This window comes from Rana temporaria, chromosome 7 (genome assembly GCF_905171775.1).
Source record: "Rana temporaria chromosome 7, aRanTem1.1, whole genome shotgun sequence".
NCBI lineage: Eukaryota > Metazoa > Chordata > Amphibia > Anura > Ranidae > Rana > Rana temporaria.
This window is the reverse complement of record NC_053495.1, coordinates 197,262,177-197,280,500: the sequence shown is the minus strand read 5'-3', so window position 1 is coordinate 197,280,500 and position 18,324 is coordinate 197,262,177. Positions and strand designations below refer to the sequence as shown.

The following is an 18,324-nucleotide window of genomic DNA, read 5'->3' as shown; positions in this document are numbered from 1 at the left end:
CCCCCACCCTAGTGTGAAAGTAGCCCTAAAGGGTCACTAAAGGCAGATTTTTAAATAACAAACATGTTATACTTTCCTCCACTGTGCAGCTCGTTTTGCACAGAGTGTCCCCTAATCCTGTCTTCTGGGGTCCCTCGGCGGCTGTCTCGGCTCCTCCTCGCAAAAGCTTTCTACCTTCATGCGAGCTCGCATGGTGGAAAGCTTTTGCGAGCGCGCTCCCATGATACAGCGGCGGGCATATGCCCGCCGACTGTATAACTCGGCCCCACCCCCCGGCGCGCCGCGCCGCGCCATCCGCTGTGATTGACAGCAGCGTCAGCCAATGGGCTGCGCTGCTATGAATCCGTCCAGCCTAGCCAATCAACGGCCAGGCTGGGAACCGAAGACCAACACATGGACGCGCACGGTACTTTCGAGGGGTCAGGTAAGTAAAACGGGGGTTCGGGGGGGGGCGGTACCATCGGATGTTTTTTCACCTTAATGCATAGGATGCATTAAGGTGAAAAAACATTTACCTTTACAACCCCTTTAACCACTTGATCACTGGGCACTTAAACCCCCTTCCTAACCAGACCAATTTTCAGCTTTCGGTGCTCTCACAATTTAAATGACAATTACTCAGTCATACAACATTGTGCCCATCTGAAATTTTTGTCCTTTTTTTCCCACAAATAGAGCTTTCTTTTGGTGGTATTTGATCACCTCTGGGTTTTTTATTTTTTGCGCTATAAAAGAAAAAACACTGACAATTCTGTAAAAAAAAAACAAAAACAAAAACAATTCTCGTTTTTGTCATATTAGCAGGTATTGCAGAGTATTGGGTGGTATTGCAGAGTATGGGGGGTATTGCAGAGTGTGGGGGGTATTGCAGAGTGTGGGGGGCATTGCAGAGTATTGATGGTATTGCAGAGTGTGGGGGGTATTGCAGAGTGTGGGGGGTATTGCAGAGTGTGGGGGGTATTGCAGAGTGTGGGGGGTATTGCAGAGTGTGGGGGGTATTGCAGAGTGTGGGGGGTATTGCAGAGTGTGGGGGGTATTGCAGAGTGTGGGGGGCATTGCAGAGTATTGATGGTATTGCAGAGTATTGATGGTATTGCAGAGTATTGATGGTATTGCAGAGTATGGGAGTATTGCAGAGTGTAGGGGGTATTGCAGAGTATTGGTGTTATTGCAGAGTATTGCGCAGGGAGGGATGGCTGGATCTGTGACTGCATTTGTCACAGATCCAGCCCACAGCAGCTGCTGCTGCTTCCGCTCTCTCCCCCCCTCCTCTTACACTGTACCGATCGGTACAGAGAGGAGAGGGAGGAACCGGCGTCATCACATGACGCCGGTTTGTTTACAAGTGATCGCTCCGTCATTTGACGGAGCGATCACGTGGTAAACGGCCGCTATCAGCGGCAATTTACCGCGATCTGTGATGCGCCGGGTCTTCTAGACCCGGCGCTCACAGATGATTCCAGGAGCGCGCCCCCTGGACGTCCCAGGGACGTCCTCCCAGAATAACTCGACCGCGCTGTAGACGTCTTTTGTCTATGGCGCGGTGGTAAAGAGGTTAAAGTCAGGATCCCTTGAGAGCCTGGACCAGCTGAGTGACGTTAGACAGTGGACTTCACCCCGCTGTCAGCTGAATACAGGTCACAGGAGTAGTAGGAGCTTTGGCCCTACTTGTCCTTTAATGCAGAAGTGACAGTATGTTTCTTCTGTATTAAAAAGCCGGCATGTTCACATATTTCTATATTTTTTTTTTTACATAAAGTCACACTTTCAGCAATTATCTCTGATCAGAGCTCCAACTAAAAGGAGAACCCCCCCCCTCCAAGACTCACTCTGCTCCTCCAGCTGATTGATCTCTCTCATTATGGCTCTGAAGAACGGCCGTCTGTTGGAGACGTAGTTCATGCAGTTAATGATCAAGTTGGCCAACTCTTCACAAGACGGTTTGGTCAGCATGAAGCATCCTTCGTAAAACCTTTCTTTCTGCAAAACAGACACAAAACACCCGATTACACTCAAGTATAGACAGTGCTGGAGGGGAAAAACAATCATTTACACCAACAATGGAATAAAGTTGTATTTGGACCTCTTAGCAGTGATGAGACGCTTATATTTCAACCAGGGGCAGACTGACAACTCATGGGGCCCCCCCGGGCAATAGGAGATTATGGGGCCCCCGGGCAATAGGAGATTATGGGGCCCCCGGGCAATAGGAGATTATGGGGCCACACAGTATATATATATATATATATACATACACACATACATATACACACACACATACACACACACACATACAGTATACATACATACACACACAGTATACATACATACACACACACACACACACACACACAGTATACATGCACACACATACAGTATACATACATACACACACATACAGTATACACACACACACACACACAGTATACATACACACACACACACACATACAGTATACATACACACACATACAGTATACATACACATACAGTATACACACACGGTATACATACACACACAGTATACATACACACTGAAAAGGTACTGGAGAGGCGGGGCAGCTATGCATACATACACACACACACACACACACACACACACAGTATACATACACACACAGTATGCATACACACACAGTATGCATACACACACAGTATACATACACACACAGTATACATACACACACAGTATACATACACACACAGTATGCATACACACACAGTATACATACACACACAGTATACATACACACACAGTATACATACACACTGAAAAGGTACTGGAGAGGTGGGGCCGCTATGCATACATACACACACACACACACACAGTATACATACACACACAGTATACATACACACACAGTATACATACACACTGAAAAGGTACTGGAGAGGCGGGGCAGCTATGCATACATACACACACACAGTATACATACACACACAGTATGCATACACACACAGTATACATACACACACAGTATACACACAGTATACACACACACACACACAGTATACATACACACACAGTATACACACACACACACACACACACAGTATACACACACACACACATACAGTATACATACACACATACAGTATACACACATACATACACACACACACACACACACACACACACACACACAGTATAGATACACACACAGTATGCATACACACACAGTATACACACACACATACAGTATACATACACACATACAGTATACACATACAGTATACATACACACACACAGTATACATATACACACACACACACAGTATAGATACACACACAGTATACAGTCACACACAGTATACACACAATATGCATACACACACAGTCACACACAGTATACATACACACACAGTATGCATACACACACAGTATACAGTCACACACAGTATACACACAGTATGCATACACACACAGTATACACACAGTATACATACACACACAGTATACACACAGTCACACACAGTATACATACACACACAGTATACACACAGTATGCATACACACACAGTCACACACAGTATACATACACACACAGTATACACACAGTAAACATACACACACAGAATACACACACTGAAAAGGTACTGGAGAGGCGGGGCAGCTATAACCTTGAGATAAAAGAAGAAAAAAAAATAAAAAATTTTTTAGATACTGTCCCTGGTTTTACTGAGGCTGGCAACCCTGATGGGGCCCCCTAGTGGCATAGGGCTCTCGGGCAGTGCCCAAGGGCCCGAATGGTCAGTCCGCCCCTGATTTCAACCCTTCCTAGGCCTTTTGATGGCGGTGAAACTGTGAATTCTGGTTAAAGACCTCACCCCCAAGTGATTTAAGCAACCGGCATGTGATGTAACTTGTTGGAAACAACATATAACATGATCAGCTCTGTATTGGAGATCTTCTTTAACCCGTATGACATCAAGGAACATTGCACCGGGGGAAACAGTCGTCAATACCTCTGCCAGGGTCTTGTCCTTCAGGGGAACCTCTCCATTGAAGCAGATCTCCCACAAGGTGGTTCCAAAGCTCCATTTGTCAGCAGCTACACCCAAGACTCGAGAATCTTCCACACACTCTGGAGCAATCCAGGGGATCCTTTCCACGCGCTCTAGGGTAAAAGAAATAAAAAATTAGGACTGAGGCACCCATTTTTAACAAGCAGCAGATATAAAACTTTATCCTATATACAGTAAAACCTTGGATTGCGAGCAGAATTCACTCCAAAAACAGGCTTGTAATCCAAAGCACTTGTAAATCAAAGCAAATTTCCCCATGAGAAATAATGGAAACTCAAATGATTCGTTCCACAACCATTTATTCATAAATCCTTCCGTTTACAGTCCATATAAAAAGATTATAGCGATGTGATTGGTTGTGTAACCATAAAATGTCCGTCCACAAATGGAAGCCTCCACAAGGGGATTAGAAGCAAAATCCAGCAGGAGCTCCAGAGTATAAAAGAGAAGAGAGGCGCCTCTAAGTGTAGCAATATGTCTCTAAATGTTGTACTTTCATTAAATGTAACCGTATTGCTACACTTGGAGGCGCCTCTCTTCTCTTTTATACCCAGTTGTGACATGACGCTACTTGTATATCAAGACATCGCTTGTATATCAAGTCAAAATGTATTAAAAAATGTTGCTCGTCTTGCAAAACGCTCTCAAACCAAGTTACTCTCAAACCAAGGTTTTACTGTACTCTGCAGGTCACACTGCTGCCTACATTTTACAGCTCATTCATAAAACGCAGTCCATGGTGTGGATCCTGCACTCTGAGTTTTCTTTGCTTATCGCAGCAGACAAGACTCCCATTTTTTCTGGGACCCTGTGACGTGTCCCAGAATACTGCAGGGAGGAAGGGGGAAGAAGAGAACTTCTGCTCGGATCGCCTAGGTGATCCAAGTGAAGGTAGGAGCCAGGGGCGGACTGACCATTGAGTCACTCGGGCACTGCCCGAGGGCTCCATGCCACTAGGGGGCCCCATCAGGGTTGCCAGGCTCAGTACAACCAGGGACAGTATGTAAAAATACGTTTTTTTTTTACATCTGTCCCTGATATGTCCGAAACTGACATGCTTTTGATGTGAAAATCCAGAGATTTTAGCTGCCCCGCCTCTGCACTGCCTCCTGGCGTGGTGGCCCTCTGTAAGCCCGGGGGCCCCATAATCTTCTATTGCCCAGGGGCCCCATGTGTTGTCAGCCCGCCCCTGGTGGGAGCAGTTACCAGTCAAAAATAGGTACCCCCCCCAAAAAAGAAAATGGCTTGCCAAATGTGGCAGGGGAGGAGTGTAGAATTACTTCAAGTGGAACTTCTTTTGGGTGGAGCTTCACTTTAAGTACACCTGTGGTCTTAATGTTTTGTTTTTGTAACTAGTGGCATGGCCATGGTGAGACCACAGCGCTGTTTTTTAAATAGACTCCCTGGCCCGGATTCACAAAGCACTTACGAGATACGCCGCGTAAGTGTAAATATGCGCCGTTGTATCTATGCGCCGTGCCCACAAAACTAGATACGCCTGAAAATAGGCTTCCTAGGACCGACGTAACTTGCCTACGCGGTCGTATCGTGGGCGCATATTTACGCCGGGCGCATTTGCCGCTCCCATAGATTTTCTATGCACATATGCAAATGAGGGAGATACGCCGATTCACAAATGTAGTTGCACCCGGCACATAATATACGCGGTTTGCGTAAGTCCGGCGTAAAGTTATTCCCCATATATGAGGCGCAACTCATGCAAAGATATGGACCAGGGAACACAAGCCGTCGTATCTTTTGTCGTTTACGTTGCACGTGAATATGACTAGGTGTAGGTTCCGTTCACGTCGTAGGCAGTGATCCGGCGTATCTTAGGCAGTTGTTTCAACGTGATTCTGAGCATGCGCACTGGGATGCGGCCACGGGACGGCGCATGCGCCGTTCATTTTAAGTACTTCTATGGCGCTTGGCCCATCATTTGCATGGGGTCACGCCTCATTAGCATGGCTTACGCCCACTTCCACCTACGCTGGCTTACGCCAAGGAAACCCAGCGTATTTTGAAGAGCGAGTGGGAGCAAGTGCTTTGTGAATCCAGTGCTTGCCTCTGTGCGCTGCGCCGGCGTAGCGTAAAAGAGATACGCTACGGCGGCATAAATATGCGCCAATGTATGTGTATTCGGGCCCCTATGTGTGTTCAAGCTGGTCACTTTTGTCAGTCTTCATGTTATGTTTAGCCACTTGCCGACCAGCTTACGTACATTTACTGCGGCAGGTCGGCTCTCCTTGCGCGAGCCAACGTATCTGTAGGTCGGTCCGTGCACGTGAGATTGCGCACGCGCACCTGCTGCGGGCCACGGGTCCAGCGAACTCGATGTCTGCTGCCTGCCTGCGATCGTTATGCACAGAGGCAGAATGGGGACCTGCCTTTGTAAACAAGGCGATTCCCCATTCTGCCAGATGACATGACACATCTTCTGTTCCCAGTGATCGGGAATAGTGATCGCTGTCATGTTCCAGTAAGCCCACCCCCCCCCTACAGTTAGAACACACCCAGGGAACACAGTTTATTGCCCCCTAGTGTTAATCCCTTCCCTGCCAGTGTCAGTGCATTTTTTTTAGCACACATTCACATTCTTCAGCAAGCTTGGCACTTTAAACAAGCCAGGAATAGTGGAACAGAGGTGTGTGCTGCTTTTTATTTTGAAGGCCTGAATTTTTTGCAGTTGTGTCATGAGACGGACTTCTGTTCTTACCTTGGCGGGTGAGCACAGTTATAGGAATCCCAGGGTCACTGAGCTTGATGAAGGGGCCGCAGTCATTATCTATCCCTTCTCTGGCCAGCAGAATGTTCTTTGTGCAGACATTCCCGTGTACCAAGTCCTTATCTTCCTGCAGAAGAAAACATGACATCTCCGTTTTATTCTGACAGCCCCGAAGGCACAAATATAACCAGAGAGAGCATTGCAAATAGAACAATCAATCAAATGAGGTGTAACAGGGGGGGGTCTACAGTTTTGGACATTTTACCAGCAGCGCAGTGTTGTAGTGGTTGGCACTTTCACCTAGCAGCAAAAGGGTCGCTGGTTCAAATCCTGACCACGACACCATCTGCCTGGAGTTTGCATGTTCTCCCTGTGACTGTGTGGGTTTCCTTCGGGTACTCCGGTTTCCTTTCACACTCCAAAGACATGCCGGTAGGTTAATTGGATCCTGTCCAAATTGGCCCAGTATATGTATATGTGTGTCCCAAGCGTGTCGAGATCCTACGGGGTAAATGACCGCACCAGCCAGGAAGACAATGGCCCAGATTCAGGTACATTTGCGCTTTATTTGCGGAGGCACGAGGCAACGATTTTGCCCTGCGCCCCCGCAAATATTTTGCGCTGCCCTCGATTCACGGAGCAGTAGCTCCGTAAATTGCGAGGGCACGCCGGCAAAATTGCCCAGCGTAAGCGCGCGCAATGTAAATGATCCCGCCGGGGGCGGGAATCATTTAAATTAGGCGCGCTCCCGCGCAGAGTGTAGAGCGCATGCTATGTCGGGAAACTTTCCCGACGTGCATTGCGGCAAATGACGTCGCAAGGACGTCATTTTCTTCAAAGTGAACGTGAATGGCGTCCAGCGCCATTCACGATTCACTTACGCAAACGACGTAACATTTGAACGTCGCGACGCGGGGAACGTGGGTATCCTATAGCATTGGCTGCGCCTGCTATTAGGATGTGTAACCTTACGCGAAACCCGACGTACGCAAACTACGTAATTTGCGTACGCAGGGCTCGCGCAACGTTGTGAATCGGTGTTAGTATGCAATTTGCATACTATACACAGATCACAATGGGAGCGCCCCCTAGCGGCCAACGCAAGAATGCAGCCTAAAATCTGCGTGGCATAAGAGCCTTATGCCACGCAGATTTTAGGCTGCAGTCGGCGTAGCGATGTTCCTGAATCAGGAGCATTCGCTACGCCGGAGCAATTAAGCAATTGCGCTGTGTAACCTATGGTTACACAGGCGCAATTGCTTCTTGAATCTGGCCCACTGGCTGCAAAAAGCGCCTAGAGACGATTCAGTTTGCATGTGTAGTGCTATACAAGTCATTCATTCATCGAATTTCAACATTCAAGGAAATCTCCGCAATTTTATTATTTGCATTTTAAGCTGCAGTAATGACTGAAAAACGATTCCCAGGACAGGCGAGGGTGTGTATGTAGTGCACCTCATTTGTGAGTACAGTAGTACCTTGAATCACGAGCATAACCAGTTCCAGAAGAATGCTTGTAATCCAAAGCACTTACATATCAAAGCGAGTTTCCCCATAGAAGTCAATGGAAATTCAGATAATCTGTTCCATTGTCACTGCTAGTGTATGCAGTACCTAGCGTGTGGCAAGAGGTGGGGGAGCGCTGGAGACACACGGAAACACTCGGAGATGCTCAGAGACCACTAGGAGACACTCAGGTACAGATTTTTTTCAGAGTGTCTCCGGTCATCACCTGCGCCCCCCCCCCCCCCACCTCTGGCCACATGCGGTACTGCAAACCCCAGAGACTTGAATCCTGCTCGTGTTGCGAGACAACACTCGCAAACCGGGTCAGGATTAAAAAACAAAAACTGACTGGTGTTTTGAAGTTTTACAAGTTGATTGCAGTATTTAAAGAATTTGAGTATTATTATTCACCCTCTTGTCAAGATGTATGCCTAGATTCACATAGATTGCCGCAACTTTGCGGCGGCGTAGCTTAAGGCATTTAGGCTACGCTGCCGTAAGTTAGCGAGGCAAGTACATGATTCACAATGTACTTGCCTGCTAAGTTACGGCGGCGTAGCCTAAAGCGGGCAGGCGTAAGCACGCCTAATTCAAATGTGTGTAAGGCGGCGTGTGTTATGTTAATTGGGCTTGACCTTACGTTTTTGACGGGTTTTTTTTTAACTGCGCATGCGCCTACATTTCCCAGTGTGCATTGCGGCTAAGTACGCCGCACGGGCCTATTGATTTCAACGTGGACGTAAACAACGTAAATCCTGATTCACGGACGACTTACGCAAACAACGTAAAAAATTCGAATTTCGACGCGGGAACGGCGGCCATACTTAACATTACTATTCCAACTAGGGCCTAGCTCTAACTTTAGGCGGCCTATCTCTTACGTAAACGGCGTAAAAGTACTGCGTCGGCTGGGCGTACGTTCGTGAATCGGCGTATCTACCAATTTACATATTCTATGCCGACCGCAATGGTAGCGCCACCTAGCGGCCATCCGAAATATTGCAACCTAAGATAGGACGGCGCAAGCCTTCGTAAGCCAGGTCTATACTTGGAAGGGGGTCTGTACTGATCAAGGGTGGTCTATACTTCGTGGCGGGGGGTCTGTACTGAGGGAGAACTATAATTGGTGAAGGGGGGTCTGTACTGAGGGAGAAGTATAATTGGTGAAGGGGGGTCTGTACTGATGGAGTGGGGTCTATACTTAGTGGAGGGGGGTCTACTGAAGGAGGGGGGACAATACTAAAGGGGTGACTATAGTTGGTGTAGGGGGGTGACACCATGTTTTACCGCACCAGGTGACACCAACCCTAGTGACGCCACTGGCTCCCAGTAGACCCAGGGGGGCGCTACACAGATATTAGACTGCAAGAGATAACACACATCTGCCGGCCAGATCCCAGAATTTCATAATATTTTATCAGAGAAATGTTTTCTTCGTTGGGAATGTATCGCACTGCATAAAAAAAAAAAATGAACGTCCTAACTGTAAATCCTTGCCCACAGAGTAGACCCAGGCTGATGGGAAAAGCCATCTCCCCGTGCTGGGAATCGCATGTAAACACTCATCTAATGGATGACATCTCTCAGGAACGACGTCTGATTCAGCAGCCGCTGTCAGCCTGCCCGGCCGGAGATGAGAAGTAATTGATAGATGGGATTAGTAATGAACTGCCGCTAATTGAGGTTACCGCATTTCATCAGTGATTTAATACCGCCATTTAGCAATAAACTGCTATTATTATGGGAAGTCAACCCTGCACACTGAAAATTAATAGCGGTATTGATTTCTCTCGCTTACTAAAACCATTTATTTCCTGCACAATATATATATATACACACAGCCAGAATATGGACAGTAAAATGCCGACTTTGGGAGAGGGAGCTGTGGCCATCCCACTAAAAAAGTGTGCACCCCCCTCACCCCCAACCCCCCCACCCCTCCCTCACCCCCAACCCCCCTCATCCCCCATCTCCTCCCTCATCCCCAACCCCCCCATTCTCCTCCCTCCTCCCCAACCCCCTCACCCCTCATCTCCTCCCTCATCCCCAACCCCCCTCACCCCCCATCTCCTCCCTCATCCCCAACCCCCCTCACCCCCCCTCCCCTCCCCCATCCCCACCCCCCCTCACCCCTCATCTCCTCCCTCATCCCCAACCCCCTCACCCCCCCATCTCCTCCCTCATCCCCAACCCCCCTCACCCCCCATCTCCTCCCTCATCCCCAACCCCCCCATCTCCTCCCTCATCCCCAACCCCCCTCATCCCCATCTCCTCCCTCATCCCCAACCCCCCTCACCCCGCGCATCTCCCCCTCACCCCCCTCATCCCCAACCCCCCTCACCCCCCATCTCCTCCCTCATCCCCAACCCCCCCCCATCTCCTCCCTCATCCCCAACCCCCCCTCACCCCCCCATCTCCTCCCTCATCCCCAACCCCCCCTCACCCCCCCATCTCCTCCCTCATCCCCAACCCCCCCCATCTCCTCCCTCATCCCCAACCCCCCCCATCTCCTCCCTCATCCCCAACCCCCCTCATCCCCAACCCCCCTCACCCCGCGCATCTCCCCTCACCCCCCTCATCCCCAACCCCCCTCACCCCCCATCTCCTCCCTCATCCCCAACCCCCCCCCCATCTCCTCCCTCATCCCCAACCCCCCTCACCCCCCCCATCTCCTCCCTCATCCCCAACCCCCCTCACCCCCCATCCCCAAACCCCCTCACCCCCCATCTCCTCCCTCATCCCCAACCCCCCTCACCCCCCATCTCCTCCCTCATCCCCAACCCCCCCCATCTCCTCCCTCATCCCCAACCCCCCTCATCCCCCATCTCCTCCCTCATCCCCAACCCCCCTCACCCGCGCATCTCCCTCACCCCCCTCATCCCCACCCCCCCCTCACCCCCCCATCTCCTCCCTCATCCCCAACCCCCCCATCTCCTCCCTCATCCCCAACCCCCCCTCACCCCCCCCATCTCCTCCCTCATCCCCAACCCCCCCTCACCCCCCATCTCCCCAACCCCCCTCACCCCCCATCTACTCCCTCATCCCCAACCCCCCTCACCCCCCATCTCCTCCCTCATCCCCAACCCCCCCATCTCCCCCCAAACCCCCTCAACCCCCATCTCTTGCAATCCGCTCACAAACATTAGCGCCGTCTGGGATTATTTTCCTCTCTGGTAAAACAGATCTAAAGGCCAAACTTCGTTTTTTTTATTCTGAATAAAGTAAGGAGTGATTTTTTCATCCAATCATGTGCAAGATAAAATGCTATTTTTTATATTCCCCTTGCATGTCCCCCTCGGATCTACAGCGACTGCACTTCCAAGTAGTGCAAAGTGGATTTGCCTTTCGTAAATAACCCCCCACTGTCACATCTATTAGTAAAGGTAATAGCTGGGCCAAACTATCTAAAGCAGTGGAAGTGGCCCTTTGCTTTCCTTTATCTGGCCCTTGGGGCAATCTTTCTCTCATTGATCCGAGACAATATTTCCTCCCACTGACACCAATTATGAGGTGCCATTCTTTCCACCGGGGGGGGGGGGGGGGCAGAATTACTCTCATTGACAATAACAGTGGGTAATGACGCCTACCACTGACACCAAGGATGGGGCACTACACCTGCCAACGACACCAAGGATGGGGCACTACACCTGCCAACGACACCAAGGATGGGGCACTACACCTGCCAACGACACCAAGGATGGGGCACTACACCTGCCAACGACACCAAGGATGGGGCACTACATCTGCCAACGACACCAAGGATGGGGCACTACACCTGCCAACGACACCAAGGATGGGGCACTACACCTGCCAACGACACCAAGGATGGGGCACTACACCTGCCAACGACACCAAGGATGGGGCACTACACCTGCCAACGACACCAAGGATGGGGCACTACACCTGCCAACGACACCAAGGATGGGGCACTACATTTCTGTGTGTCATGATATGCGGTATTGTTCCAACTACTGTGCCATTCCTTTTTGGATCAATGTACCTGTACTTGTAAAAAACTAATAAAAAAAAAAGATAAAAAAAAAAAAAAAAGGATGGGGCACTACACCTGCCAACGACACCAAGGATGGGGTACTACACCTGCCAACGACACCAAGGATTGGGCACTACACCTGCCAACGACACCAAGGATTGGGCACTACACCTGCCAACGATACCAACGATGGGGCACTACTCCTGCCAACGACACCAACGATGGGTAACTACTCCAGCAAACAACACCAACGATGGAGCACTACTCCTGCCAACGACACCACCGACTCCTGCTACTGACGATGGGAAACTACTCCTGTCACTGACACCAACGATAGGGCACTATTCCTGCCATTGACCTCAACGATGGGGCACAACTCCTGCCACTGACACCAACCATGGGGCACAACTCCTGCCACTGACACCAACCATGGGGCACAACTCCTGCCACCGACACCAACCATGGGGCACAACTCCTGCCACTGACACCAACCATGGGGCACAACTCCTGCCACTGACACCAACACTGGGGTACTATTCCTGCCACGGACACCAACACTGGGGCACTACTCCTGCCACGGACACCAACGATGGGGCACTGTTCCTGCCACTGACCTCAATGATGGGAAACTACTCCTGCCACTGACACCAGCGATAGGGCACTACTCTTTACACCGACACCAACAATGGGGCACTATTCCTCCTACTGATCACACGCACTATGTTTTTTTTTTTTTACTCCCACTGGCCACCAAGCCCAAGGCATTTTCTACTCCCATTGGCCCTTCTAAAAGTCTGAAGGACTGTAAACTGGCCCCTTTTTTGTTTAAAATGTTTGAAGGCCCCTGGATTTAAAGTAAAAGTAAATAGGGACTTAGGCCCAGATTCTCAAAGGCGTTACGACGGCGCAAAACCATTTGCGCCGTCGTAACTCCTCATCTGGCCCCGGGTATCTATGCGAATGATTCTTAGAATCAGTACGCATAGATTCCCATTAGATCTGACAGGCGTAAGGCTCTTACGCTGTCAGATCTAAAATGCAATTTTGTTTCCCGCCGCTAGGTGTCGCGGACGTCGTTTTCCCCGTGCTTATGTAAATTAGCAAATTACGGCGATTCCCGAACGTACGCGCGCTCGACGCAGAGAATTTACGTAGTTTCCGTAGCCATTCTGACGCGGTAAAGTTGCCCCTTGCTATTATGAGGGGCAACCAATGTTAAGTATGGCCGTCATTCCCGCGTCGAAATTTTAAAAAATTACGTCGTTTGCGTAAGACGTCGTGATGGCGCTGGACGCCATTTACGTTAACGTCTAAGCAAATGACGTTGGTGCGACGTCATTTAGCGCAATGCACGTCGGGTAATTTACCCGACGGAGCATGCGCAGTACGCTCGGCGCGGGAGCACGCTAATTTAAATGGATGCCCGCCCCATTTGAATTGGGCGGGTTTGCGCCGAGCGATTTAACGATACACCGCCGCAAGTTTACAGGTAAGTGTTCTGAGAATCAGGCTGTAAACCTGTAAAACCTGCGGCCCCCTGGGGGGGGAACGTAAATCACATTCGTTACGCTGCCCAGGAGCAACGTAATTGTATGTGAATCTGGGCCTTAGGCTTTAAAGATGGGAGACAACGTATAGACTGGAATGAGGATACAAGAGCAGCAACAAAATAAAAAACCCGAGAGGGGCTCCGACCGTTCCATGTGTTATCCAGAAGAAAAAAAAAAGTATTGTTTTATACACCAAGATCGAGAACCGTAACAACGTCGCCATCGTTTTACTCACCAAGTAGCTCAGCGCGCTCGCCAGCTGTTTGGCCACCTGAAACTTCCATGGCGTTGTGAGACAGTCGCTCCTGCGATGCATAAAAAGATCCAGAGGACCAAAGTCCACGTATTCTTCCACCATGATGTCTGAAATGAAATAAATCATTGTCCGTTTATTGATGTGGAATAGTCAATTATACACACTGGCCCAGATTCAAGAAGCACTTGCGCCCGCGCAATCATAGTTGCGCGGCGCAAGTGCTTACTTGCTCCGGTTTTGTAACGAGTGCTCCTGATTCAGGAACATCGCTACGCGGACTGCAGCCTAGGATATGACAGACATAAGCCTCCTTATGCCTTCACATCCCAGGCTGCATTCTTGCGTTGGCCGCTAGGGGGCGCTGTCTTTGTGATCGGCGTGTAGTATGCAAATTGCATACTACCACCGATTCACAAAAGTTGCGCGGGGCCCTGCGTACGCAAGGTACGGAGTTTCCGTACGGCGCCTTTAGCATAAGGTTGCTCCTGCTAATAGCAGGCGCAGCCAATGCTAAAGTATAGCTGCGCCTCCCGCTCGCGACGTTCAAATTTCACGTCGTTTACGTAAGTGAACCGTGAATGGCGCTGGACGCCATTCACGTTCACTTACAAGCAAATGACGTCCTTGCGACGTCATTTGCCGCAATGCACGTCGGGAAAGTTTCCCGACGGAGCATGCGCTGTTCGCTCGGCGCGGCGAGCGCGCCTAATTTAAATGATTCCCGCCCCCGGCGGGATCATTTACATTAGGCAGCCTTGCGCCCGGCTGCTTAGCATATTGCCCGCGCAATTTACGGAGCAACTGCTCCGTGAATCGCGGGCAAAACGCAATATTTGCGTGGGCGCAGAGAAAAAAATTTGCTCTTTGCCCACGCAAATATTGCGCGATTCTACTTGAATCTGGGCCATTGTTGCTGCATCTCCCATTAACAGGAAAGCAAAGTCAGATACAATTCTAACAGCGACTTATAAATCAGATGAAGAGAATGTCTAGATACAGCTATCCAGAAATGAGATGTGGATACAGTACAGGTCTTCCGTAAGCAATTTCCTTTCTAATGAACAAAGCAAAACCTCCGACATTAATGAGACGCCAGACCCTTCATGTCAACAACAGTCTTCCCATAAGATTACATTTAACCACTTCAGCCCCGGACCATTTTGCTGGTCAATGACCGGGGCCACTTTTTGCGATTCGGCACTGCGTCGCTTTAACTGACAATTGCGCGGTCGTGCGACGTGGCTCCCAAACAAAATTGGCGCCCTTTTTTCCCCACAATAGATCTTTCTTTTGGTGGTATTTGATCACCTCTGCGGTTTTTATTTTTTGTGCTATAAACAAAAATAGAGTGACAATTTTGAAAAAAAATGAATATTTTTTACTTTGTGTAATAAATATCCCCCAAAACAAAAAAATATTTTTCCTTAGTTTAGGCCGATACGTATGCTTTACATATTTTTCGTAAAAAAAAAGCGTTTGATTGGTTTGCGCAAAAGTTATAGGCCCAGATTCTCGTAGAATGGCGTAAAACTCGGCGGGCGTAACGTATCTGATTTACGTTACGCCGCCGGCAAGTTTTACAGGCAAGTGCTTTATTCACAAAGAACTTGCCTGTAAAGTTGCGGCGGCGTAGCGTAAATCACCCGGCGCAAGCCCGCCTAATTCAAATTAGCCGGGGTAGGGGGCGTGGAGCATTTAAATTAAGCGCGTTCCCGCGCCCGAACGTACTGCGCATGCGCCGTCCGGAAAATTTCCCAGGGTGCATTGCTCCAAATGACGTCGCAAGGACGTCATTGGTTTCGACGTGAACGTAAATGGCGCCCAGCCATACTTAACATTGGTTGCCCCTCATATAGCAGGGGCAACTTTACGCCACGCAAACCTAACGTAAACGTCATAACTTCACTGCGTCGACCGCACGTACGTTCGGGAATTTGCGTATCTAGCTAATTTGCATACTCGACGGGGGAAAACGACGGAGGCGACACCTAGCGGGGAAAAAAAAATGCATTTAAGATCCGACAGCGTAAGAGCCTTACGCCTGTCGGATCAAATGGATATCTATGCGTAACTGATTCTAAGAATCAGTCGCATAGATACGACGGCCCAGATTAGGACTTACGACGGCGTACATGGCGTTGCGCCGTCGTAAGCCCTTTGAGAATCTGGGCCATAGCGTCTACAAAATAGGGGATAGTTTTATGGCATTTTTATTAATATTTTTTTACTAGTAATGGCGCCCGCCGATCTGCGATTTTTTTCGGTACTGCGACCTTATGGAGGACCCTTCGGACACTTTTGACACATTTTTGAGACCAATTGGCATTTTTATAGTGATCAGTGCTATAAAATGCACTGATTACTATAAAAAAAATCACTGGCAGGGAAGGGGTTAGCACTAGGGGGCGAGGAAGGGGTTAAGTATGTTCCCTGAGTGTGTTCTACTGAAGGGGGCTGAAATGCGAAATCACGTTATATTACGCGATTTCGCGCAGCCGAGCCGACCTGCCGCCGTAAAACTGCGGCGGCTGGTGGGCAAGTGGTTAAAGCGGAGGTCCAGCTGGGAATTTTTTTTTTCTTTTTTTTTCAAGTCAGCAGCTACAAACACTGTAGCTGCTGACTTTTAATAAGCACATTTACCTGTCCAGCGTGCCTGCGATGTCAGCCGCCCCGAGGCGATTCATTCTCCGTATTGTGTGCAGGCTTTACTGCCCGTTTCCTACTGCGCATGTGCGAGTCGTGCGGCGCTTTGTGAATGGGCGGCTGTCCTCTTGGGGGACACAGAGTTCCCAGAAGACAGCGCGCCCCATTTCTCAGGAGGCAACGCGAGGAGGAGGAGGAGGAGAAGAGAGAAGATCACTACCGCGGAAAAAGAAGTGGCAGATTAGGACGATCTGCCTAGCAACAGCCATTTCTGGTAAGTATGATTATTTTTTTTAGCCTTTTTGTTGTTTTTTTTTTTTAGGGTGGACCTCCGCTCTAAATAAAAAAATAAATAAAAACAAATTAAAAAGGTATTTATAATGGCCCAGATTCAAGAAGCAATTGCGCCTGTGTAACCATAGGTTACACAGCGCAATTGCTTACTTGCCCCGGCGTTACGAATGCTCCTGATTCAGGAACAACGCCGACTGCAGCCTAAAATCTGCGTGGCATGACCGCTAGGGGGCGCTCCCATTGTGCTCAGTGTATAGTATGCAAATTGCATACTAACACTGATTCACAACGTTGCGCGAGCCCTGCGTACGCAATTTACGTAGTTTGCGTACGTCTGGTTTCGCATAAGGTTGCACATCCTAATAGCACGCGCAGCCAATGCTAAAGGATACCCGTCGTTCCCGCGTCGCGATATTTGAAATCTACGTCGTTTGCGTAAGTGATTTGTGAATGGCGCTGGACGCCATTCACGTTCACTTTGAAGCAAATGACGTCCTTGCGACGTCATTTTTCGCAATGCACGTCGGGAAAGTTTCCCGACGGAGCATGCGCTCTACGCTCGGCGCGGGAGCGCGCCTAATTTAAATGATTCCCGCCCCCTACGGGATCATTTACATTAGGCGCCCTTACGCAGGGCAAGTTTACACAGCGCACACGCAATTTACGGAGCTACTGCTCCGTGAATCGCGGGTAGCGCAGTAAATTTGCGGGGGCGCAGGGCAAAAAACGCTGCCATGCGCCTCCGTAAAATAAGGGGAAAATCTACCTGAATCCGGGCCAATGTTTTTTTTAGATCTATACAAAAACGTTTTGCTTTTCATTTCTAATTTTAAACCGCATGGGTTGTTTTACAAGGTGATCTTTTACAATCACTTTAACTAATCTTCAGGCCTAAAATTATTTTGTAAAACACGTGCAAGAAAATGGCCTGGCAACAGAACAAAACATAAAATAAATAAATAAAAGAACATGCACCTTGTTTGGCAATGCAGAACACCACAATGCACATTAGTGTCTTTTAGTGTGCTGCAAAACATGTGTTGGGACCGTTTCACCTGTACAGTAAAACCTTGGTTTGAGAGTAACTTGGTTTGAGAGCGTTTTGCAAGAAAAGCAAAATGTTTTAATAAATGTTGCCTTGATATACAAGCGATGTCTTGATATAAGAGTAGCGTCATGTCACATCTGAGTATAAAAGAGAAGAGAGGAGCCTCTAAGTGTAGCAATACGGTTACATTTTAATGAAGGTACAACATTTAGCAAACATATTGCTACACTTAGAGGCGCCTCTCTTCTCTTTTATACTCTGTAAAAAAAAAAAATGCTTTGATATA

The 18,324-nt window shown here is 49.0% G+C and overlaps 1 protein-coding gene across 1 annotated transcript in view; it reads right to left on the bottom strand.

The window, feature by feature from the left end:
* Positions 1-18,324, bottom strand: part of JAK1 (Janus kinase 1) — a 63,405-nt gene that overhangs the window by 27,898 nt on the left and 17,183 nt on the right. Inside the window, 4 exon segments of the mRNA XM_040361077.1 lie at positions 1,830-1,980; positions 3,966-4,117; positions 6,742-6,877; positions 14,033-14,160. Of these exon segments, the coding sequence (XP_040217011.1) occupies positions 1,830-1,980; positions 3,966-4,117; positions 6,742-6,877; positions 14,033-14,160 (567 nt within the window).